The sequence below is a fragment of the Mesoplodon bidens genome (genome assembly GCF_964165515.1).
Source record: "Mesoplodon bidens genome assembly, chromosome: 7".
Lineage (NCBI taxonomy): Eukaryota > Metazoa > Chordata > Mammalia > Artiodactyla > Ziphiidae > Mesoplodon > Mesoplodon bidens.
The window spans coordinates 74,372,819-74,396,072 of NC_138164.1; the positions used below are offsets into that span (position 1 = coordinate 74,372,819).

At 37.3% G+C, this 23,254-nt stretch overlaps 1 protein-coding gene across 2 annotated transcripts in view; it reads right to left on the reverse strand.

Moving 5' to 3' along the window:
• The window catches only part of GRM5 (glutamate metabotropic receptor 5), a gene marked incomplete at its 5' end in the record, with an annotated part of 514,708 nt that overhangs the window by 307,638 nt on the left and 183,816 nt on the right, over window positions 1-23,254 (reverse strand). For both annotated transcript variants that reach the window (XM_081241472.1, XM_081241471.1), the window contains one exon: window positions 22,038-22,287. In XM_081241472.1, the coding sequence (XP_081097598.1) occupies window positions 22,038-22,287 (250 nt within the window). The remainder of the gene's footprint in view (window positions 1-22,037; window positions 22,288-23,254) is intronic.

Below are 23,254 nucleotides of genomic sequence, written 5' to 3' on the forward strand. Positions count from 1 at the left end.
TGCTAAGAAAAGGTATAAAGCACAGTAATAAATCAAAAAATACAAAATCTTTATAAATCAATCCATCTTTATGGAAAGATGCAAAAATCTGAATAAAACTCATTCCCTATTTTTGGATTAGAACATTTTATATCATTAAAATTTCAATTCTCCAAAATTAATATTTAGAAACCTATTTTTATAATTAGAAAAGTAATCTTAAAGTGTTTATAGACAAAAAATATTTAATAAAAATAATAAAATTATGGAAATAATAATTAGGGTGGTATACCTTACTAGCTATTAAAGTATACTAGAAAGACAGTATAAAAAAACACAATGCTACCAGCATTAGAAAAGACAAATAAAACAATGGTACCAAAGAGAGAATCTAAAATTATATACTAGTATACAGAAAATATATACTTTTTAAGATGTAAAATTTAATATATGAAATACTGTTATTTCAGTGTGAAAGGACTATTTATTTAATAAATCATGCAGGCACATGTATCTTAAAGAAGATAATGCTGGCTTTCTCACTCTATAGATTTAATTTAAAAACTTCTGGTTGGATTAAATGAATAAAGGTAAAAAACAAACAATACTCTCCTGGTTTCAGAGAAATCTTTTTGATCAAAGAAGGAAATCCAGAAGCTATAAAAGAACCATATGTGATTACATACACAAAAAGATGACACAATTTAACATGATCATAGTCAAAACCCTCCAAAATTGGAAGGAAATATGTATGTCAATGATTATAAGACCAAGAAGAAATGTGAGAAGAAAAGAGCCAAGTTATTCATATTGGTTACTTGGGAAGAAGGAAAGGAAGGGAGAGAGAGAGAGTGAGAAGGAAGGTGTAAGGGGAAAAAAAAAAAAGAAATACTGGAAAAATGGGGAAATATGCATTAGCCTAATGTCTACTTATATTACTACTACACATTAGAACGATGAATGGGCATATTTCAAAGCCTTAAATTTGAAAAGGCAAATGAAATGAAAACAAGTATTTGATGTTGAGATTGGATTTTGGAAATATTCTTCTTGACTTTCTGTTACATCTATACAGTATCTGTAAAAACATATTAAAATAAACAAATACAAAATCCAGAAACTGTCAAGACCCAATGCAAGACTGTGGAGCAACAGAAACTCTCTCTTATTCCTGATAGGAATACAAAACATACAGTCACTTTGGAAGACAGTCTGGTAGTTTCTTACAAAACTAAACGTACTCTTACCATACCATGCTCCCTGGTATTTACTCAAATGAACTGAAAACTTTTGCACATGGATGTTTATAGCAGCTTTATTCATAATTGTTGAAACTTGGAGGCAAGCAAGATGTCCTTTAGTAGGTGAATGGATAAATAAATGGTAGTATAGCTAGACAATGGAGTATTATTCAGCACTAAAAAGAAATGACCTATCAAGCCGCAAAAAGACATGAGGAAACAAATGCATACTACGAAGTGAAAGAAGACAATCTGAAAAGGCTGCCTACTGTATGATTCCAACTGTATGACATTCTGGAAAAGGCAAAACTATGGAGACAGTAAAAATATCATTGGTTGCTAAGGGTTAGTGGGGAGACGGGGATGAATAGGCAGAGCACATAGGATTTTTAGGGCAATGAAAATACTCTGTATGACACTGTAATGGTTGATACAGGTTATTATACATTTGTCCACACCCATAGCATGTACAACACAAACTGTGAGCCCTATTGTAAACTATGGACTCTGGGTGATAATGATGTATCAATGTAGGTTCACCAACTGTAGCAAATGTACCACTTGGGTGGGGATGTTGATAATGATGTCCCCCCACCAATGTATGTGGGCAGAGAGAACATGGAAAATCTCTTCCTCTCAATTTTGCTGTCAGTCTAAAACTGCTTTAAAAACAGTCTGTTAAAATAAATTTTTAAAAAAACATAAGTAAACAGATTTAGCGGCCTAAGAATGTTAAACTGAGAGAATCTCTATAAATCATCTTGAAAAATAAAGATTTGCATTTATGTCTTGAAAGACAGTAGAAGACAATAAAATTTTTGAATGTTCTGAACACAAAATTGAACCATTTCTAATCAACATGCACCTGCTTAGTTGGCTAGGCTAAACCAAGTCTACAGTACTGAAGGAACTAAAACTTTGTTTCCCTTTGAATGGAATTCAAACCTTGGAAGCCTTCCTTTGAAACAGTACAGACATGTGTTCAAACATGTTCATGGTATTCCTTGTCTCACCATTTTACTAGTAATTTGACTTTTCCCACTGCAAGTGATTGATTGGTTATTGGTGTTTTAGACTCTTGTAAAGTCCCTCATTTTTTGCTGATGTGTTTTGTCAAGGACAGAAGCTCACTACTCTAGTACTAAAACCTCTGAAACAGAACTCTTTCATAAAATCATAGGGAGTGTGTCCTAGGGATTTACCTCTGCCCTCTACCACGCACTTTCAGTTGGCTTCCTTGCAGAGCGGCATGCGTTCATTCTGCCTTCCTACTCTGTTAGAGCCCAAGAAACCTGCCTTTTACTTAGGCTGACTGGAGTTGGAGAGAACCTTTTCCTACCTCTACATAACTGCTACACATGGTTGTCCTTTGCAGCCACAGCCATCCTCAAATATATGTAATATATTAGGTACTAGAAGAACAAAGATCAATAAACCTTTGCTCACACTTCAAGGATCTCACATGCCAGTGCAGAAGAGGAGGAGGAAAACAGAAAACTAGAAATGAAAAGTCACAGGGATTTTCAGGGGTCAGTGGAAGTCCCAGTAGAGTTCAGGAAGTCTTCAAAACTGCTGGGGAATGTCTTACATGATAAACTTGAGTTTCACTGGTAAAAGACGAGGGGATCATTCCAGGGAGAAGACAGTGTAAGTGATACCGTCAGCCTGGTATGTTTGGGGAATTATAAGACTTTTGACGCAGGGAAGGTGAAGATTTGGTAGTGGTGGGAAGGATATATAGATCTGTATCAGTTTTGATACTTAGGTGACATGCATCGGCATGGATTTACCCACTGCTCATGATTCTCACCTGTTCTACTTGGACCCATGTCTTACTAACTGTTAAATATTTTAATATCATCTCTGAGTACAATGGGTAATAATTGGTAGATTGGGCCATATTTTAAAGGGCCATGGATGCCAGATTAGAGATTTGAATATGAAAGAAAAGGGGAGTCAACTAAGATGATTATGCAGGAGGATTACAGAATTAAATTTCTTTTTGAGGAAAATAACTCTTGGGAAAATGGGTAAGATGGATAGAGGTAGAAGGATGAATTTTTAATCCATGTCATCAGTCCATGTCAGCAAATGAGAGGAGTAAGAATAACTTTATTACAAAGACTAACATTTATACCTAAACAGTACATTCCTTATTAAATTTAGCACATTCTTTTATTTTAGATAAAATTAAATCACTCAGGATTGAATAGGTATTCAAAGGAGGTATTTCCAATGCACTGTATGTTCCAATTGCTTTGGACATTATGTTTCAGGATGCTGAATGAAAAAAAGCTCCTTTGTTCGAGGTCTCCTCTCCATTGTTAAACACAGTTCTCAGACCTGTATCCCTGACTCGACCAATACTCGTAGAATTATCTGATCCCATGACCCAGCAGGTGCCTTTATTTTTTTTTAATTTTAAAATTTTATTTATTTATTTATTTATGGCCGCACCGCGCAGCCTCTGGGGTCTTCGTTCCCCGACCAGGGATTGAACCCCTGACCCCTGCAGTGGAAGCGCAGAGTCTTAACCACTGGACCGCCAGGGAAGTCCCAGTAGGCACCTTTAAACCTCAAGAAGAATTGAAAAGAAAGTAGAAATTATGTGCACATCATGAGTACTGCTGAATAAATATTCAAAGCCTAAGTCCTGATAAGTTGTGTAAGTAAGGAGAGCCAGATTCACAGATGAAAAAAAACCTCTAGATCAAGGGTCAATAAACGTTTTTTGCAAAGGGCCAGACAGTAAATATTTTAGGTTTTATGACACATACAGTCTCTGTTACAATTACTCAACTGTACTATTGTAGCCCCAAAACAGCCATAGACATTGTGTAAATGAGTGTGGCAGTTTTTCAATAAAACTTTATTTACAAAAATATGAGGAGAGCTGGATTTGACCCATGGGCCTTAGTTTGCCAGTCACTGCTTTAGAATGATATATCACAGTGTCCTCCAACTAAAAGAAACATGTACACAAGACACTCTACCAAAGCAGATTAGTCTTCTGGAAAACAGTGGAAGAACAAAATGAATTTCACCTGGTTTCACCACAGACTAACATTTTGTTTGCCTTTGTTTCTTCACAGATGTTTGATCATTCTTATAAACAACTTTAAACTTTTCTCTTTCCTGAAAGCTAAATTTTACCAGAGTGCTTTCCTAATAAGTTGTGCATGGAAAATTAGTAATGCACATTGAATAGTCCATCTAATCATTGAATTTTTCCAGTTTACAGAAGGTTGGATAGCTCCAGGCTTTATTTATCTTACTTAAAAAAAGAAATCTTTCTTTCAGAATCACCTTTAATTACTATTATTTCTTTAATAAAGATGGAGAAAAATAAAATATTTTATACCATACAGATCAAATTTATACTGAGATTGAAGATTATAAAAGATCCAGATAGTTTATCACAGTGATTAAGGATACAGACTATCGTCCAATGCCCTCTCTGCCACATCCTGCCTGTGTGATCTTGAGAAAATTCATTGTCTCTCTGTGTCTCAGTTACTTCAGCAATAAAATGATGTTAATAACAATAGCTTTCAAATCGGATTGTTACGAAAAGTCAATAATTACATGAAAACCAACCACTTAGAACAGCGCTTGTGACACAAAGGGCACTCCATAAAGAGCTATTATTACCATCCAATAATTTAAAAAATTCATCTAAACAAAATTTTAGAAGTGCAATCAGCCTTAAATCTACCAGACCCCTTCGAGCTGCAGATGCCTCTAAAGCACAAGCCCAAGTACTGAAAGAGGCTTTAAGACATCAGTTAGTTTCATCTCTCACACAGGAATCCTTCTCTGTCCAATAATATTAAGACCTTCTGTTCTCCTTCTGAGCATTTCCCGTTGTCAGATCCATAGCACCTTATAAAGCAACTGGTTTCATTTAAACTTCAGATGGTGACATTGATGAGACAAGTGATGTCTCTGAGGGTCAGAGTCTTCATCTAAAAGTGAAGTTATTATTATGTATCTGCTTCAGAAGGAGAAGAATATATCTCACTCTTCATATTTCAGAAAGGAGTACTTCAGAGGGCTTTCCCACTCTCTAGGAGAAAAAAAAAGCATGGAAGGAAAACACACAGCTTTTCTCCTCCATCGCCCTCTCTTTGGCTCAGGGGAATGACTGACATCTGTCCGGGAAGGCTGGAGAAAGAGTTGAGCATGTGGGACTCAGCCTCTTCTTTTTTGAAGCCGTCTGTCGCTCTGACCCTAAGAGTTTTCCTATTGTCATTCTTAAGGCCATATTCTAAAGCAGGAAAGTTCTGCACTGTCCAGCCCTGCCTGTGACTCTGAGGTTTCAGGGCAGTGTTAGGAGGTCCATTTGGTCACAGACCTAAGACTTGGTCTCTAATTAGCTAAGATACACTAATCTCCATGACTCATTCCTGTTGGTTTTTAATTTGGAATCAAGGCTGTTGTTTTAATCAAATTTTAAAACCCTAACAGACAGCATTCATTACAGTACTTGGTGTGACAATACGTGTACAAATGTTAAATTTGCTGTTATTTCAAGAACATTTCTTTATTACAGTATAGCCAAATCTTCTTCCTCTCCCTATTGTTTATAACAGATGGAGTAATATAAAATAAAGATGATATGTAAAACCACTTATTAACAGTATAGTTTTCCTGGTTCTCTAATCTCTACGGATAACTTTTAAGACCTCTGGCACCGCCCTCAGCAACACCCACATACACACATACACTCCCTTCTTGCCTCCAAATTTACAAAGAAAGGGGAGTTACTAAATGTATTTCCTATTTTCAAAATTTTAAACCCTACCTTTGCCCTGACACAATTTTTTATTTCTGTTCCAATTCTGGAGTTGACCTTCTCAACTTGCTCCCTCCACCTACGCTTTAAATGTCACTCATTTTCACATTTTTAGGGATTTATACTATAAATTGTTCCCCCCCTTCATTTATTAAATCCTCCTATTCTACCTGGATCCTAAAATTAAACAACCAATTAAACAAAAACCTCTGTGACTGGCCTCTGTATGCAATATACAAATCCCAAGAATCATAAAAGAAAAATGTGAAGAAAATACCTAAAAAATTAAGTTTGGCATTGTCCAAAATGCAATAAATAAAGTAAAATTAAATGACAAGAGATAAAATATTTGCTACAAATGTCAATTATCTCTTTCCTTAATTTATAAAACACTTGTATATAGATCAGTAGGGAAAAATACACAGAAACAAATCGACTAAGTGCATGATTAGATAGCTTGCAGAAAATATAAATATATATCACTTATTGATTGCAATATGAAAGATATACAATCTCACTCATAATTAAATAACTACAAATTAAACATTATGATGCCAATTTTCACCTATAACATTAGCAAACACCAAAAAATTGAATAGTACCCTGTGTTGATATAGATGTGGAAATAAGTGCTTTTTACTGTATAGCTTTGTTCATGGTTTAAATTATTTTTCATGATCATAAATTACATTTTTGGAAAATAATTAAAATATTATGTTAAAAACCTCATGTACCTCATTTTCTCTCAATATAGAGTTTTATCATTCTTCTTTCCTTATTAGTTTCACTTCCCAAAGCAGTGATAATGTAATCCCCAAAGGGATTATATGTCCTGGGTTCATTTTCTTACTTCCTACTCCTTAGCCATTTCATTCTGACTGTTTTTATTTCTCCATTCAGCCAACTCTTGCTAAATCATCAAGTACTTCCACTGCAATAAATCCAAAAGGCCCTCTCAAAATTATTTGTACTTGATTTCCTAGAATCATTTGACACGGTAGTCTCTTATTCCTTCCTTTCTTCCTCTCTTCCTCCTCCCTCCCTTCCTTCCTTTCACTGCATGGCTTGTGAAATATTAGTTCCCAGACCAGGGACTGAACCTGGGGCCATGGCAGTGAAAGCGCCCAGTCCTAACCACTGGATAGTGGTCTCTTCTTTATACATGCTCTTCTATTGGTCACAGCACTCTCTGGGTTTTCCTCCCCAATCTCTGAATTTGCTTTTTCTCTACCTCCATTGCCAAGTTCATCTTTTTTCCAATCATTCAATTCTGAGGTCCCTCAAAGCTAAGTTCTTAGACTTCCTCTTTTAATTATACACAGCCATGTCTTCCATTAATAAAGCTAAATTATTCAGATGATTTGCTCATTTTTATTTACAGCCTATATATTTCTTTTGAGCTCCAGACTTACATCTTTTCCTGCTTTCTTGGCTATTTTTATGTTCAAAATGCACATTAGGTCAACTTACTTAAAACCAAACTCATGGTCTGCTCTCTACCTCATACCTGGTTCTTGTCCAATTGTCTTCATCTCAATAAAGGTACCATCATCTATTTTTTTATACAATGTAAGAATCTAGGTAATCACCCTTGATATCTTCCCTACACTCCTTAATATAAACACATCAGCAGCTTCTACAGATTTTTTTCAACTTTGTTGAGTTGTACATAATGTACAAAAAGTTGCACATATTTAATGAATACAGTTTGATGAGTTTGGACATACATATATACCCCGATACCATCATCACAAACAATGTAATAATCGTATTTTAATTAGTAAGTAGATCATGGTCTGCCCTCTGTTTCATCATCCACATTGCCTTAGTCTATAACAGTATAATTTTTGTTAGGGACACTGGTTCCCCTATATCCATCTCACCTCTTCTAATCCATAAGCCATATCCCAGGATTATCTTTTGGAAAATCACACCTGTTATACTCTCATACCCACAAAAAAACTTTCTCCAATGATGAAATAAATATCAAAATACTACAAGGCTGAAAATACTGTCTCCTAGGTTCCTCTCCAAATTTCTTCACACATGCTTCCCTTATTCTCTGTGCTCAACCCATATGGTTTAGAGAGTTTTGCATATGGTCTGAGGCAGATGCATCTAAACAATGATGCATCTAAACAATGAATGGGCTGTTTATAGACTGAACATTATGCAATTAGTCTGGTCTTCCCAACTCAAATGAAGAAAAGGAGTAAAACAACTCCAGGCAAAGTGGGACATAGTTTGGCTGGCTTTATTTACATTACAAATTTATCACAAAACTTCCAACAAATTTTAAGGCATTTTACTAGGTTTATTTAATTTTCAAAAGACAACCTAAAACAACAAAAACAAAACTGAATCAAAATTAAATTGACACTATCATAAACGTACAAACATTGATGTTACTAAAAGACTTCTCTCTTTGTGATACTTAGAATGGCCACTAGGATAAGAAACTAGTGTGATCTTGTCCAGTCATTTAACCACTTTGAGTCTCAATTTTCTACCTTATAAAATGGGGATATTATTAGCAAACTTAAAGGCATCTAAAACTTGACACACCCAATATTACTTAAAACATTAAATTTCCCCCTCCCTCTCTCTTTCCTCTCATCATCTCCTTTCCTCTCCTGCTCCCCTCCTCTCCTTCCCACTCCTTCCCACTCCTTCCCACTCCTTGTCCTCTAACACATAATGGGAACTCAATGAAAATTACTTTTTTTTAACCTAATAAAAGATGGACAAAGGATGTATATAGATGGTTCATTAAAAAGAAGTATATAATTGGACTTCAGCATCAGAAAACAAGGTATAACCTTGTGCATAACAAAATAAATACAAATTGTATTCCCCTAATATACCATTTTTCAAATATCAGATTCATAAATGAAAAGCTTGACACATATCCTGTCAGAAAAGCTGAAGGAAAAGAGCTACTTTCCACATATTACTGAAGAGAAAACAAAATTGTTCAACCCTTATGGTGGGGAATTTGACACTATCTAACAAAAGTACATCTGCATTTCTCTTTTGATCTAGCCAATCCCACTTCCAAGAATCTACCATGAAGATTCATCTCTATAAATATGAAAAAGCACATGCCTGTGGTTATATATTACAAAATAATTTATAGTAATAAAAGACTGGAAACAACCAAAAGGTCCATGGAGATGGGGGCTGGCTGAATAAACTGTGATACATTTTGTGGTAAAGTGTTAGCCAAGCCCTTTAACCCTTCTGCATGAGTATTTAACTTCTGCCTAACTGTTCGGCACTGTACTACTGGCAACTTGGTAAAAGTAGAATGTCAACTGTTTCCCAGCATTACTGCCTTTGATAAAAATGACCCCTGACTTGTACACTGCATCTGGACTGGGGGGAATTGTAAATAAATTATAAATATCTTACAAAAAATAACTTGTTTTTCACATTACAATTAAATTCCACTGAATGGGAGACCTTCAAGATGGCGGAGGAGTAAGATGTGGAGATCACCTTCCTCCCCACAAATACGTCAAAAATACACCTACATGTGGAACAATTCCTACAGAGCACCTACTGAATGCTGGCAGAAGACCTGAGACATCCCAAAAGCCAAGAAAATCCCCACGCACCTGGGTAGGGCAAAAGAAAAAACAGAGACAAAAGAATAGGGACAGGGGGCTTCCCTGGTGGTGCACTGGTTAAGAATCCACCTCCCAGTGCAGGGAACATGGGTTTGAGCTCTGGTCTGGGAAGAATCCACATGCCCTGGAGCAACTAAGCCCATACACCACAACTACTGAGCCTGCACTCTAGAAACTGCAAGCCACAACTACTGAGCTTGTGTGCCACAACTACTGAAGCCTGCACACCTAGAGCCTGTGCTCCACAGCAAGAGAAGCTGCTGCAATAAGAAGCCCACACACTGCAACGAAGAGTAGCCCCTGCTCGCTGCAACTAGAGAAAGCCTGAGCACAGCAATGAAGACCCAACACAGCCAAAAATAAATAAATAATTTTTTAAAACCCCGAAAACAAACAAACATAAAAAGAATAGGGATGGAAACTGCACCTCTGGGAGGGAGCTGTGAAGGAGGAAAAGTTTCCACACACTAGGGAGTCCCTTCACTGGCAGGGATGGGGGGTGGGCAGGGGGGAAGCTTCAGAGCCATGGAGGAGAGTGCAGCAACAGGGGTACAGAGGGCAAAGCAGAGAGATTCCCACACAGAGGATCAGTGCCGACCAGCACTCACCAACCTGAGACACTTGTCTGCTCACCCACCAGGGCAGGTGGGGATGGGAGCTGAGGCTCGGGCTTTGGAGGTCAGACCCCGGGGAGAGGACTGGGGTTGGCTGTGTGAACACAGCCTTAAGGGAGCTAGTGCACCACAGCTAGCGAGGAGGGAGTCCAGGAAAAAGTCTGGACCTGCCTAAGAGGCAAGAGACCATTGTTTCTGTGTGCATGAGGAGAGGGGATTCCTGCTCTGTGCACACACAGAAGGCCGAGCACCACCTAAATGACCTCCAGAGATGGGTGTGAGCCTCGGCTATCAGCTCAGACCCCCGAGATGGGCATGTAACACTAACACTGCTACTGCTACCACCAAGAATCCTGTGTGCAAGCACAGGTCACTACCGACACATCCCAGGAAGCCTGTGCACCCCGCCACTGCCAGGGTCCCGAGATCCAAGGACAACATTCCCAGGAGAATACACAGTGGCCTCAGGCTGTTGCAACATCACACCAGTCTCTGCCACCACAGGCTTGGCCTACATACCAATTATGACTACTGTACCCCTCCCTCTCCCCAGCCTGAGTGAGCAAGAGAGCCCTAATCAGCCACTGCTTTAACCCCCTCCTGTCTGGGCAGGGAACAGACACCTGAGGACAGCCTACATGCAGAGGCGGAGCCAAAACCAAAGCTGAACCCCAGGAACTCTGCAAAAAAAGAAGAGAAAGGGAAATTTCTCCATACAGCCTCAGGAGCAGCAGATTAAATCCCCAAAATCCACTTGATGAACCCTGCATCTATGGAATACCTGAATAGACAACAAATATTCCCAAAATTGAGGTGGTGGACTTTGGGAGAAACTGTAGACTTGCAGTTTGCCTTCTGCATCTATCTGTTTCTGATTTTTCTCTTTACCTTAGTTTAGTTTTTAGTGTTTGCTATCATTGGTGGATTTGTTTATTGGTTTGTTTGGTCTCTTTTTAAAAATTTTTTAAATTTTTATTTATATATATTTTTTCTTTTTTTCTCTTTTTGTGAGTGTGTATGTGTATGTTTCTTTGTGTGATATTATCTGTTTAGGTTTGCTTTTACCATTTGTCCTAGGGTTCTCACTGTTTGTTTTTTTTGGTTGCTGTTGTTGGTTGTTTGTTTCTTTACTTTTTATGAGTGTGTGCGTCTGTGTGTGTAGGTGCGTGTGTGTGTTACTTTGTGTGCTTTGGTCTGTTTATATTTGCTTTAACCATTTGGTTTGGGGTTCTGTCTGTTTTTGTTTTTGTTTCTGTTTTCCTTTTTTTTTTCTTGCTTTGCTTCTGAGCCATGTGGCTGGCAGGCTCCTGGTGCTCCAGCCAGGTGTCAGGCCTGACCCTCCAAGGTGGGAGAGCCAAGTCCAGGACTTTGGGCCACCAGCACAGACCTCTCAGCCCCACATAATATCAATCAGTGAGAGCTCTCCCAGAGATCTCCACCTCAACAATAAGACCCAGCTCTAGCCAACGGCCAGAAGCTCTAGTACTGGATGCCCCATGCCAAACAACTAGAAAGACAGGAAAAAAAACACATCCATTAGCAAAGAGGGTGCCTAAAGTCATACTAAGTTCACAGACACCCCAAAACACACCACCAGACATGGCCATGCCCACCTCACCAACTAGAACACAGGCAGCAGTCACGTCCACCAGGAAGCCTACACAAGCCACTGAATCAACCTCACCCACTGGGACCAGACTAAAAACAAAGGGAACTACAAACCTGCAACCTGTGAAAAGGTGACCCCAAACACAGTAAGTTAAACAAAATGAGAAGACAGAGAAATATGCAGCAGATGAAGGAGCAAGGTAAAAGCCCACCAAACCAAACAAATGAAGAGGAAATAGGCAGTCTACCTGAAAAAGAATTAAGAGTAATGATAATAAAGATGATCCAAAATCTTGGAAATAGAATGGAGAATAAACAAGAAACATTTAAAAAGGACCTAGAAGAACTAAAGAGCAAACAAAGAGTGATGAACAACAAAACAACTGAAATTAAAGATACTCTAGAAGGAATCAATAGCAGAATAACTGAGGCAGAAGAACGGGTAAGTGACCTGGAAGATAAAATAGTGAAAATAACTGCTGCAGAGCAGAATAAAGAAAAAAGAATGAAAAGAATTGAGGACAGTCTCAGAGACCTCTGGTACAACATTAAATGTACCAACATTTGAATTATAGGGGTCCCAGAAGAAGAAGAGAAAAAGACAGTGTCAGAGAAAATATTTGAAGAGATTATAGTTGAAAACTTCCCTAATATGGGAAAGGCAATAGTCAGCGAAATCCAGGAAGCACAAAGAGTCCTATACAGGATAAATCCAAGACAATATTACTCAAACGAGCAAAAATTAAATACAAAGAAAAAATATTAAAAGCAGCAAGGGAAAAATGACAAATAACATACAAGGGATTGCCCATAAGTTTAACAGCTGATCTTTCAGCAGAAACTCTACAAGCCAGAAGGGAGTGGCAGGACATACTTAAAGTGATGAAAGGGAAGAACCTAAAACCACGATTACTCTACACAGCACGGATCTCATTCAGATTTGATGGAGAAATTAAAACCTTTACAGACCAGCAAAAGTTAAGAGAATTCAACACCACCAGACCAGCTTTACAACAAATGCTAAAGGACCTTCTCTAGGCAGAAAACACAAGAGAAGGAAAAGACCTACAATAACAAACCCAAAACAATTAAGAAAATGGGAATAGGAACATACATATTAATAATTACCTTAAATGTAAATGGATTAAATGCCCCAACCAAAAGACACAGACTGGCTGAATGCATACAAAAACAAGACTCCTATATATGCTGTCTACAAGAGACCCACTTCCGACCTAAGTACACATACAGACCGAAAATGAGGGGATGGAAAAAGGTATTCTATGGAAATGGAAATCAAAAGAAAGCTGGAGTAGCAATACTCATATCAGACAAAATAGACTTTAAAATAAAGACTATTACAAGAGACAAAGAAGGACACTATGTAATGATCAAGGGATCAATCCAACAAGAAGATATAGCAGTTGTAAATATCTATGCACCCAACATAGGAGCACCTCAATACATAAAGCAAATGCTAACAGCCATAGAAGGGGAAATCAACAGTAGCACAATAACAGTAGGGGACTTTAACAACCCCCTTTCACAAATGGACAGGTCATCCAAAATGAAAATAAACAAGGAGACAAAAGCTTTAAATGACACATTAAGACCAGATGCACTTAATTGATATTTATAGGACATTCTACCCCAAAACAACAGAATACACCTTCTTCTCAAGTGTTCATGGAACATTCTCCAGAATAGATCATATCTTGAGTCACAAAACAAGCCTTGGTGAATTTAAGAAAACTGAAATCATATCAAATATCTTTTCCGACCACAACGCTAAGAAACTAGATATTAATTACAGGAAAAAAAAACTGTAAAATATACAAACATGTGGACGCTAAACAATACACTACTCAGTAACCAAGAGATCACTAAAGAAGTCAAAGAGGAAATCAAAAACTACCTAAAACCAAATGAAAATGAAAACACGACAACCCAAAACATATGGGATGCAGCAAAAGCAGTTCTCAGAGGGAAGTTTATAGCAATACAATCCTACTTTAAGAAACATCTCAAATAAACAACCTAACCTTACACCTAAAGCAATTAGAGAAAGAAGAACAAAAAACCCCAAAGTTAGCAGAAGGAAAGAAATCATAAAGATCAGATCAGAAATAAATAAAAAAGAAATGAAGGAAACGATAGCAAAGATCAATAAAACTATAAGTTGGTTCTTTGAGAAGATAAACAAAATTGATAAACCATTAGCCAGACTCATCAAGAAAAAGAGGGAGAAGACTCAAATCAACAGAATTAAAAGTGAAAAAGTAGAAGTAACAACTGACACCGCAGAAATATAAAGGATCATGAGAGACTACTACAAGCAACTATATGCCAATAAAATGGACAATCTGGAAGAAATGGACAAATTCTTAGAAAAGTACAACCTGCCAAGACTGAACAAGAAAGAAATAGAAAATATGAGCAGATCAATCACAAGCACTGAAATTGAAACTGTGATTAAAAATTGTGCAACAAACAAAAGCCTAGGGCCAGATGACTTCACAGGCAAATTCTATCAAACATTTAGAGAAGATTAATACCTATCCTTCTCAAACTCTTCCAAATATAGCAGACAGAGATACACTCCCAAGCTCATTCTACAAAGCCACTGTCACCCTGATACCAAAACCAGACAAAGATGTTACAAAAATAGAAAACTATGGGGTTTCCCCGGTGGTGCAGTGGTTGGGAGTCCACCTGCTGATGCAGGGGACACGGGTTCATGCCCCAGTCTGGGAGGATCCCACATGCCATGGAGCAGCTGGGCCCTTGGGCCATGGCCGCTGGGCCTGCGTGTCCGGAGCCTGTGCTCCGCAGTGGGAGAGGCCATGGCGGTGAGAGGCCCACGTACCGCAAAAAAAAAGAAAAAAAAGAAAAAAAAAGAAAACTATGGGCCAATATCACTGATGAACATAGATGCAAAACTCCGCAACAAAATACTAGCAAACAGAATCCAAGAGCACATTAAAAGGATCATACACCATGATCAAGTGGGTTTTATCCCAGGAATGCAAGGAACTTCAATATATGCAAATCAATCAATGTGATACACCTTATTAACAAACTGAAGGATAAAAACCATATGATAATCTCAATAGACGCAAAAAAAGCTTTCAACAAAATTCAACACCTATTTATGATCAAAACTCTCCAGAAAGTAGGCAGAGAGGGAACATACCTCAACATAGTAAAGGCCATATATGACAAACGCATAGCCAACATCATTCTCAATGGTGAAAAACTGAAACCATTTCCTCTAAGATCAGAAACAAGACAAGGTTGCCCACTCTCACCACTATTATTCAACATAGTTTTGGAAGTTCTAGCCACGGCCATCAGAGAACAAAAAGAAATAAAAGGAATCCAAATCGGAAAAGAAGCAGTAAAACTGTCACTGTTTGCAGTTGACAGGATACTATACATAGAGAATCCTAAAGATGCTACCAGAAAACTCCTAGAGCTAATCAGTGAATTTGGTAAAGTAGCAGGATACAAAATTAATGCACAGAAATCTCTTGCATTCCTATACACTAACGACAAAAAATCTGAAAGAGAAATTAAGGAAACACTCTCATTTACCATTGTAGCAAAAAGAATAAAATACCTAGGAATAAACCTACCTAAGCAGACAAAAGACCTGTATGCAGAAAACTATAAGACACTGCTGAAAGAAATTAAAGACAATACAGACAGATGGAGAGATATACCATGTTCTCGATTGGAAAAATCAACATTGTGAAAATGACTATACTACCCAAAGCAATTCACAGAATCAGTGCAATCCCTATCAAACTACCAATGGCATTTTTCACAGAATTAGAACAAAATATTTTATAATTTGTATGGAAACACAAAATACCTTGAATAGTCAAAGCAATCTTGAGAAAATAAAATGGAGCTGGAGGAATCATGTCCCTGATTTCAGACTATACTACAAAGCTACAGGAATGAAGACAGTATGGTACTGGCACAAAAACAGAAATATAGATCAATGGAATAGGATTAAAAGCCCAGAGATAAATCCACGCACATACTGTCATGTTATCATTGACAAAACAGGCAAGAATATACAATGGGAAAAGAAAGCCTCTCCAATAAGTGGTGCTGGGAAAACTGGACAGCTACATGTAAAAAAATGAAATTAGAACACTTCCTAACACCATACACAAGCATAAACTCAAAATGGATTAAAGACCTAAATGTAAGGCCAGACACTATCAAACTCTTAGAGGAAAACATAGGCAGAACACTATGACATAAATCACAGCAAGATCCTTTTTGACCCACCTCCTAGAGAAATGAAAATAAAAACAAAAATAAAGAAATGGGACCTAATGATACTTAAAAGCTTTTGCACAGCAAAGGAAGCCATAAACAAGACTAAAAGACACTCCTCAGAATGGGAGAAAATATTTGCAAATGAAGCAACTGACAAAGGATTAATCTCTAAAATTTACAAGCAGCTCATGCAGCTCAATATAAAAAAAACAAACAACCCAATCCAAAAATGGGCAGAAGGGTCTTCCTTGGTGGCACAGTGGTTGAGAGTCCGCCTGCCGATGCAGGGGACACGGGTTCATGCCCCGGTCCGGGAAGATCCCATATGCCACGGAGCAGCTGAGCCCATGAGCCATGGCCTCTGGGCCTGCCCGTCCAGTGCCTGTGCTCTGCAACGGGAGAGGCCACAACAGTGAGAGGTCCGCGTACCACAAAAAAAAAAAAAAAAAAAAAAAAGAAAAGAAAATTGGCGGAAGACCTAAATAGACATTTCTCCAAAGAAGACATACAGATTGCCAAAAAACACATGAAAGGATGCTCAACATCACTAATCATTAGAGAAATGCAAATCAAAACCACAGTGAGGTATCACCTCACACCGATCAGTATGACCATCATCAAAAAATCTACAAACAGTAAATGCTCGAAGGGGTGTGGAGAAAAGGGAACCCTCTTGCACTGTTGGTGGGAATGTAAATTGATACAGCCACTACGGTGAACAGTATAGAGGTTCTCTAAAAAACTAAAAATAGAATTACCATATGACCCAGTAATCCCACTACTGGACATATACCCTGAGAAAACCGTAATTCAAAAAGAGACATGTACTTCAATGTTCACTGCAGCACTATTTACAATAGCCAGGACATGGAAGCAACCTAAATGTCCATTGACAGATATATGGATAAAGAAGATGTGGCATATATATACAATGGTATATTACTCAGCCATAAAAAGAAATGAAATTGAATTATTTGTAGTGAGGTGGATGGACCTAGAGTCTGTCATACAGAGTGAAATAAGTCACAAAGAGAAAAACAAATACCATATGCTAACATATATATATATATGGAATCTAAAAAAAAAAGATTCTAATGAACCTAGGGACAGGAGAGGAATAAAGACGCAGACATAGAGTACGGACTTTAGGACACAGGGAGGGGTAAGGGTAAGCTGGGATGAAGTGAGAGAGTAGCATTGATATATATACACTATGAAATGTAAAACAGGTAGCTAATGGGAAGCAGCTGCATAGCACAGAGAGATCAGTTTGGTGCTTTGTGACCAAGTAGAGAGGTGGAATAGTACAGCAACTATGGCAAACTGTATGGAGGTTCCTCAGAAAATTAAAAATAGAGTTGCCATATGATCCAGCAACCACACTCCTGGACATATGTCCAGAGAAAACTATAATTCAAAAAGATACATGCATCCTTATGTTCATAGCAGTACTATTCACAATAGCCAAGACATGGAAACAACCTAAATGTCTATCAAGAGATGAATGGTTGAAGAAGATGTGGCACATATATATCAATACAATGGTATATTACTCAGCCATAAAAAAGAATGAAATAATGCCATTTGCAGCAACATGGATGGACCTAGAGATTATCATACTAAGCAAAGTAAGTCAGAAAAAGAAAGATGAAAACCATATGATATCACTTACACGTGGAATCTAAAATATGACACAAATCAACTTATCTACAAAACAGAAACAGACTCGCAGACACAGAGAACAGACTCATGGTTGTCAAGGGTAAGTGGGGGGTTGGAGAGGGATGGAATGGGAGTTTGGGGTTAGCAGATGCAAACTAGTATATGTAGAATGGATAAATAACAAGGTCTTACTTTGTAGCACAGGGAACTATATATTCTATATCCTGAGATTAAACCATAAAGGAAAATAATATGAAAAAGTATATATATATATATATATACATATATATATATATAACTGAATAACTTTGCTGTACAGCAGAAATTAATGCAACATTGTAAATCAACTATACTTCAATTTAAGAAAACATTTTAAAAACTAAAAAAAAAAATGTGGCTTGAAATCAGTAACCTGTGGATAAAGAAAAGAAATGCTGGTAATAATTCCCAATTAGGTTTGAAATTTAAGTACATTTTTTCTTGCGTCCTGGTAACTATCATAACATTGAAGGACAGAAATTCTTAATTCAAATAGCTAAATAGTTTTAGTTAATCATAGATAAGATAAAACAATCTTTACATTGTTAATTTGCTAAAAATTGGTCCTTGTTTCCGAATTAATATTTAGGCTTACAACTTGTAAATAATACATCTCAAATAATATTTTCCCAAGTCAAGATCTAAAACACTGTATCCATTCTAGAAAAATAAGCCCCTTTAGAAATGTCATTACCGTTCAGATTATTGGTCTCACCCTGCTGCCAGGGCTAAAGTGGTTAGCAAGACTATTTCTGGGACCTGGAGAGGACATTTTTATTGGCAGTAAGACAGATTAACCAGAGCTCAAATAAGAAGACCCAGTGGCAAGGTCTATGTCACTCTAACATTCTACAGATGTGCAACACAGATGGTGAGGTATGTTGATAGATGAGGTTGTCTTGGCAGCAGAGTTCTTAGACCTGCCTAACATTTTAGTTGAATGACCCATTAAATGTGCCTGTCCCAAGGCAGCTGGATAGATTTTTAAGTAACTATAGCTGTTAAATGTGGAAACCTCTAGGAAGTTCTGAATATAGAGTCTTTCTCTTAGCTATGACTTCTAGTTTATAGGAACTATCCACCCAAGTTTGAGTTGGGGGTAGGGGAAGGAAGGAGCAGAAAGAGAGATTGGGTGCGTATATGCAAACAAAATTATCTTAAAATTCTAGGAGGAGTATAGGGTGAGTTGAATAAGAGTTTTTAGGAGGGAACATTAATATAAAAATGCTAACTTCAATTGGAATTATCTAGGATAGTTTTTTTTTTTCTCCACTGAGGGTCTATGAAGAAGCAGGGATTTGCTGTCTGATTATAACTTCTCCCCTGTTTCTATTCTATAGGAGACAGGTTAGTAGAGAAAAACACAAGATTTTGAGTCATGGTAATTGGGCTTTTGTGTTACCTTGACCATGTCATTCAAATGTTTGTGGTATCAGTTTCCTCATTTGTAAAATGAGAGTGAATAGATGTTCTAAATTCTCTTACAACTATTAAGTTCTGCTTTTCTGCTCAGTGTCCTAGACCTCCACTTTTACGAACAGGAATATTTTAAACTTACTAAGAAGCAGCAGAACATAGTGCTAACAGCTCAGTCTCTAGAGTTACACAGACATTTTAAATTTTGCCTTCATGGCATACGTCTATATATCATATTATTATTTCTCAGCATTTATTGAGTCTTAAGAGTCCTTGCCTATAAAATGGAGACGATAATAGTACTCATCATGCAAGTTGTTCTTAGATTTTTCTCACAGCACTTATTTCCTTCTATCTAACTTATCATCTGTAAGGTCCATAAGGGTAGTGATTACTGTCTATTTTGTTCACTGATGTATTCCAAGCATCCTAACAGATACTAGCTGCTCAATATTTGTCAAATGAATAATTAAATGAAACAATGCATGTAAAGTGGTAAGTGCAGTAATTGGCACACAGCAGTTGATAAATATCATATAAATGGTCCTGATAAATGGTTTTATTAATACCCACAGTGCCTTTTCACTATGAAGAAGTAGGAGTGGAAGAAGTGGGAATTTCATGAGAAGATGAAGGGGACTAAGGACCATAATGTTGTTTCCAAATATTGTAAAGAGTATCACATGTCACCTGCAAAGAAAATAACATCATCCAAGATGTGGAAACTACAGAGAGACATTTTTAAAATTCAGAGAAAGGAGGATTTTTCTAACAACATTGCTAAGAGATGAACTGGTCCTCAAGCAAATGTTGAATTATTATTGGCCAATAAATGAGAATTAGGAAATATAATTAAAGGTTATAAATCTATTATTTCATGGATGAAATGATTTGAAAAGAACTTCTTATAAACAGCATATATAGAATAAAATTTTAAATATACAAAATATTGAATTTGGCCTTGTGGTACTGCTGGCAAAAAATGTAGATGGAAAATGGCAAATACAGTAAATACCAACCTATTTTTCTTGGGTACATGCGATAAAAAAACATTTGTTTGTGACGTAACATATGGCTGAAAGACAAGAGCTGCTGATTTGTTTTATTAATATTGGCAAAGCAGCAGATAGGAGCTACAGAATCCCTTATCCCCCATCCCCCCCCCAAGGAAAAACAGGACTGTTTAAAGCCAGCGTCTTTCTTTCCTGTTCTTTTTATCCCACTGGTAACACTGCACTATGGACTTTCAGAATATTGGCAGTGAGAATGTTCTTGGATTACATGAAATGAACTGATGCATCACTCTTGCCAACTAGGGATGATTTTAGATAAAATGTATGGCATCGATGAGAAAGGAATCTCAATATCATTTTTATGAAGGATGGTTGGCCTCATATAAAACAGTCCCATCAATCTACTGCCATCAGCTCAGACAGAAAAGAATGAGGTACATAAACTGGCTGTCATAAAATGCAGCCGAGTAGGAGTGAAGTCTGATCATAGAAGGTCAGTTACACATGTTCGAAAATAAAGGAAGCATGTTTTCTATAATGAGCCATCAGAAGTTAATACGAAGTAAGCTGGCTTTTTATTTTGGACAGTAATACTGAGAAAGATGCAATGGTTCTGAAGGTTTTCTCTGTTCTTTAAGTTGGCTCCCTATTGAGAAAAGATATGTGATAACATGATAACTTTTTAAAGGTATGAAATGGTGAACTGCATTCACCTGATAAAACTATGGTGTTGACTTGGACTGTGATGATTAATTTTATGTGACATCTTGATTGGGCCACAGGGTGCCAAAACATTTGGCCAAACATTATTCTGTCTATGAGGGTGTTTCTGGATGAGATTAACATTAGTATGGTAGACTGAGTAATGACGTTTACTCTCCCTAAATTGGGTGGGCTCATCCAATCACTTGAAGACCTGAAAAAGGCTGAGTAAGAGGGAACTCCTTCATGACTTGCTTGTGTTGGGATATTAGTCTTTTCTGGCCTTCAGACTTGAAGTGAAACATTGGCTTTTCTTGGGTCTCAAGCCTGCCAGCTTTCAGACCAGAGCTGTAACATTGACTCTCCTGGGTATCTCTCTCCATAGACATACATTACTGTTTCTATTTCTTTGCAGAACCCTAACTAATACACTGACTCAACAGGATCAGGAAGAAATGAGCTGAGCTGTGCCAATCAAGTGCATTATCCAGATAATGAAAGTCAGTCCCTGCAGAAGTTAATCTTTTAGAAACTGGTCTGGTAACAATGTGAGTGATCAGGCAATGTGATAACACTTTTGCAATATAAAATAATGAGCCAAATTACGAATGCTTTTACAATTAGTTCTAGAAGCAATTCCTCATGTTCCAGCCCCAAATTCTAAGATTCTATCTTATAAAACAAGCTTACATAGCCATTCTCAGAATCAATTTCAGAAGCAACAGCATAAAGTTTGAAATGTGTTTACCTCCAAGGGGATTATGCAAGAATTTAAAAATCCTTCTCATTTCCTTACAATTAGTTTTTGAGAACTGAAGGACTCATCATTTTCATATGTTGATTCTTGTTATTATCAGTCATCAGCACATGGCATATCTACTTATTTTCCATGATTATTTTCAGGCTCTGGTGTTTTATGATTTTTAAGCTCTACTTCCACTACACAGATTAAGCTTCCAAAGCATCTGTCTTTAGGCACCAAAAGATACCCTTTGATTTTCCCAAATTCCTGACTTTACTTCCATGTGAATTTTCTCATCACTTACCTGCCCAGAAGCAGAAATTCTCCTGCCAGCCCCAGGCGCCTCATGGCCATCAGCAGACCTCTCACTGTCATGCCCTCGCAGAAGCAGGCCACCACCCGGGCCTTGGGCAGGTGACTCCTGAGTTTCTTCAGCAGTTTATCGAAGCTCTGCTCCCCGGCGTTGCTATAGATTTTGTAAGAGTGAGCGATGCAAATCCCTTCCTTGGCTGACATATCTTTGAACGCTTCCATCCCACTTTCTCCATAGTTGCCTGTGTGGAAACAGATAAGCAGAGGGGAGAATGTTGGATTCATTGGGTAGAGTTGGAATGCAGAAGTGCTGGGAGCATGAGGGTCACCTGGTAGTGTTGGATTTGGAACCTGAAGACCTGAGTGAGGTTTTGCTTTTTCACTGACTTGCTTATCTAGGCAATTTACAATGAAACTACAGGATACATATATGCACTGATCTTTTAAAACTTTTTCACCAAGAGAGAATATTACAAAAATACAAGCAATTCGGCTCCCCCTTTGACTCAAAAAAGCTCATATTCTAATGTGAGATGACGGAAAATATTTATCTGCTATCTTTTCATTCTGTCTCACTTCCTTTTGTTTCTCATTATATGATCTTCCTACCCCACCGATTCAGGCTTTTGTGTTTAAAGACATTATACACAGATGCAATACATATACTTTATATAGTATAGGTGTACAAATATCTTAGAGTATTTTATTTTATAGAATATTATCCATATATTTTATAAATAATCATGAGAGTTTGTGGTTTTATCCCAAGTGAAAATTCCAGATCCTTGATTGAGATTTTAGTCTTGTCACAGATAAATGTATTAGCTCATTTAAAACATTTAAAGTTTTATTATATATAACCATTGAAAAATTACCTATATATGGGGGAATAATTCCAAAGTATTTTGCAACGTTTTGGAGTTAAGGACTGATGGTGGTCTTTTAAAATTATGGAACATGGGGATCAATATTGACAATCACTTATAGGCCAGGAAGTGTATCAAGATTATTATATATGTGACCTCATTTAACTCTCAGAATAATATATTGAGAAATATATTATGTCCTCCTTCTACAGATAAGAAAACAGATGAGGCAGTTACGTTTACAGTTGCTCAGAGTTAATATCCCCAGTAGGTGGAAAGTTCCATTCCATTCACAGATCTAACAGTGCAGATTCTACTCCCTCCATTCTTCTATAGCTGACTT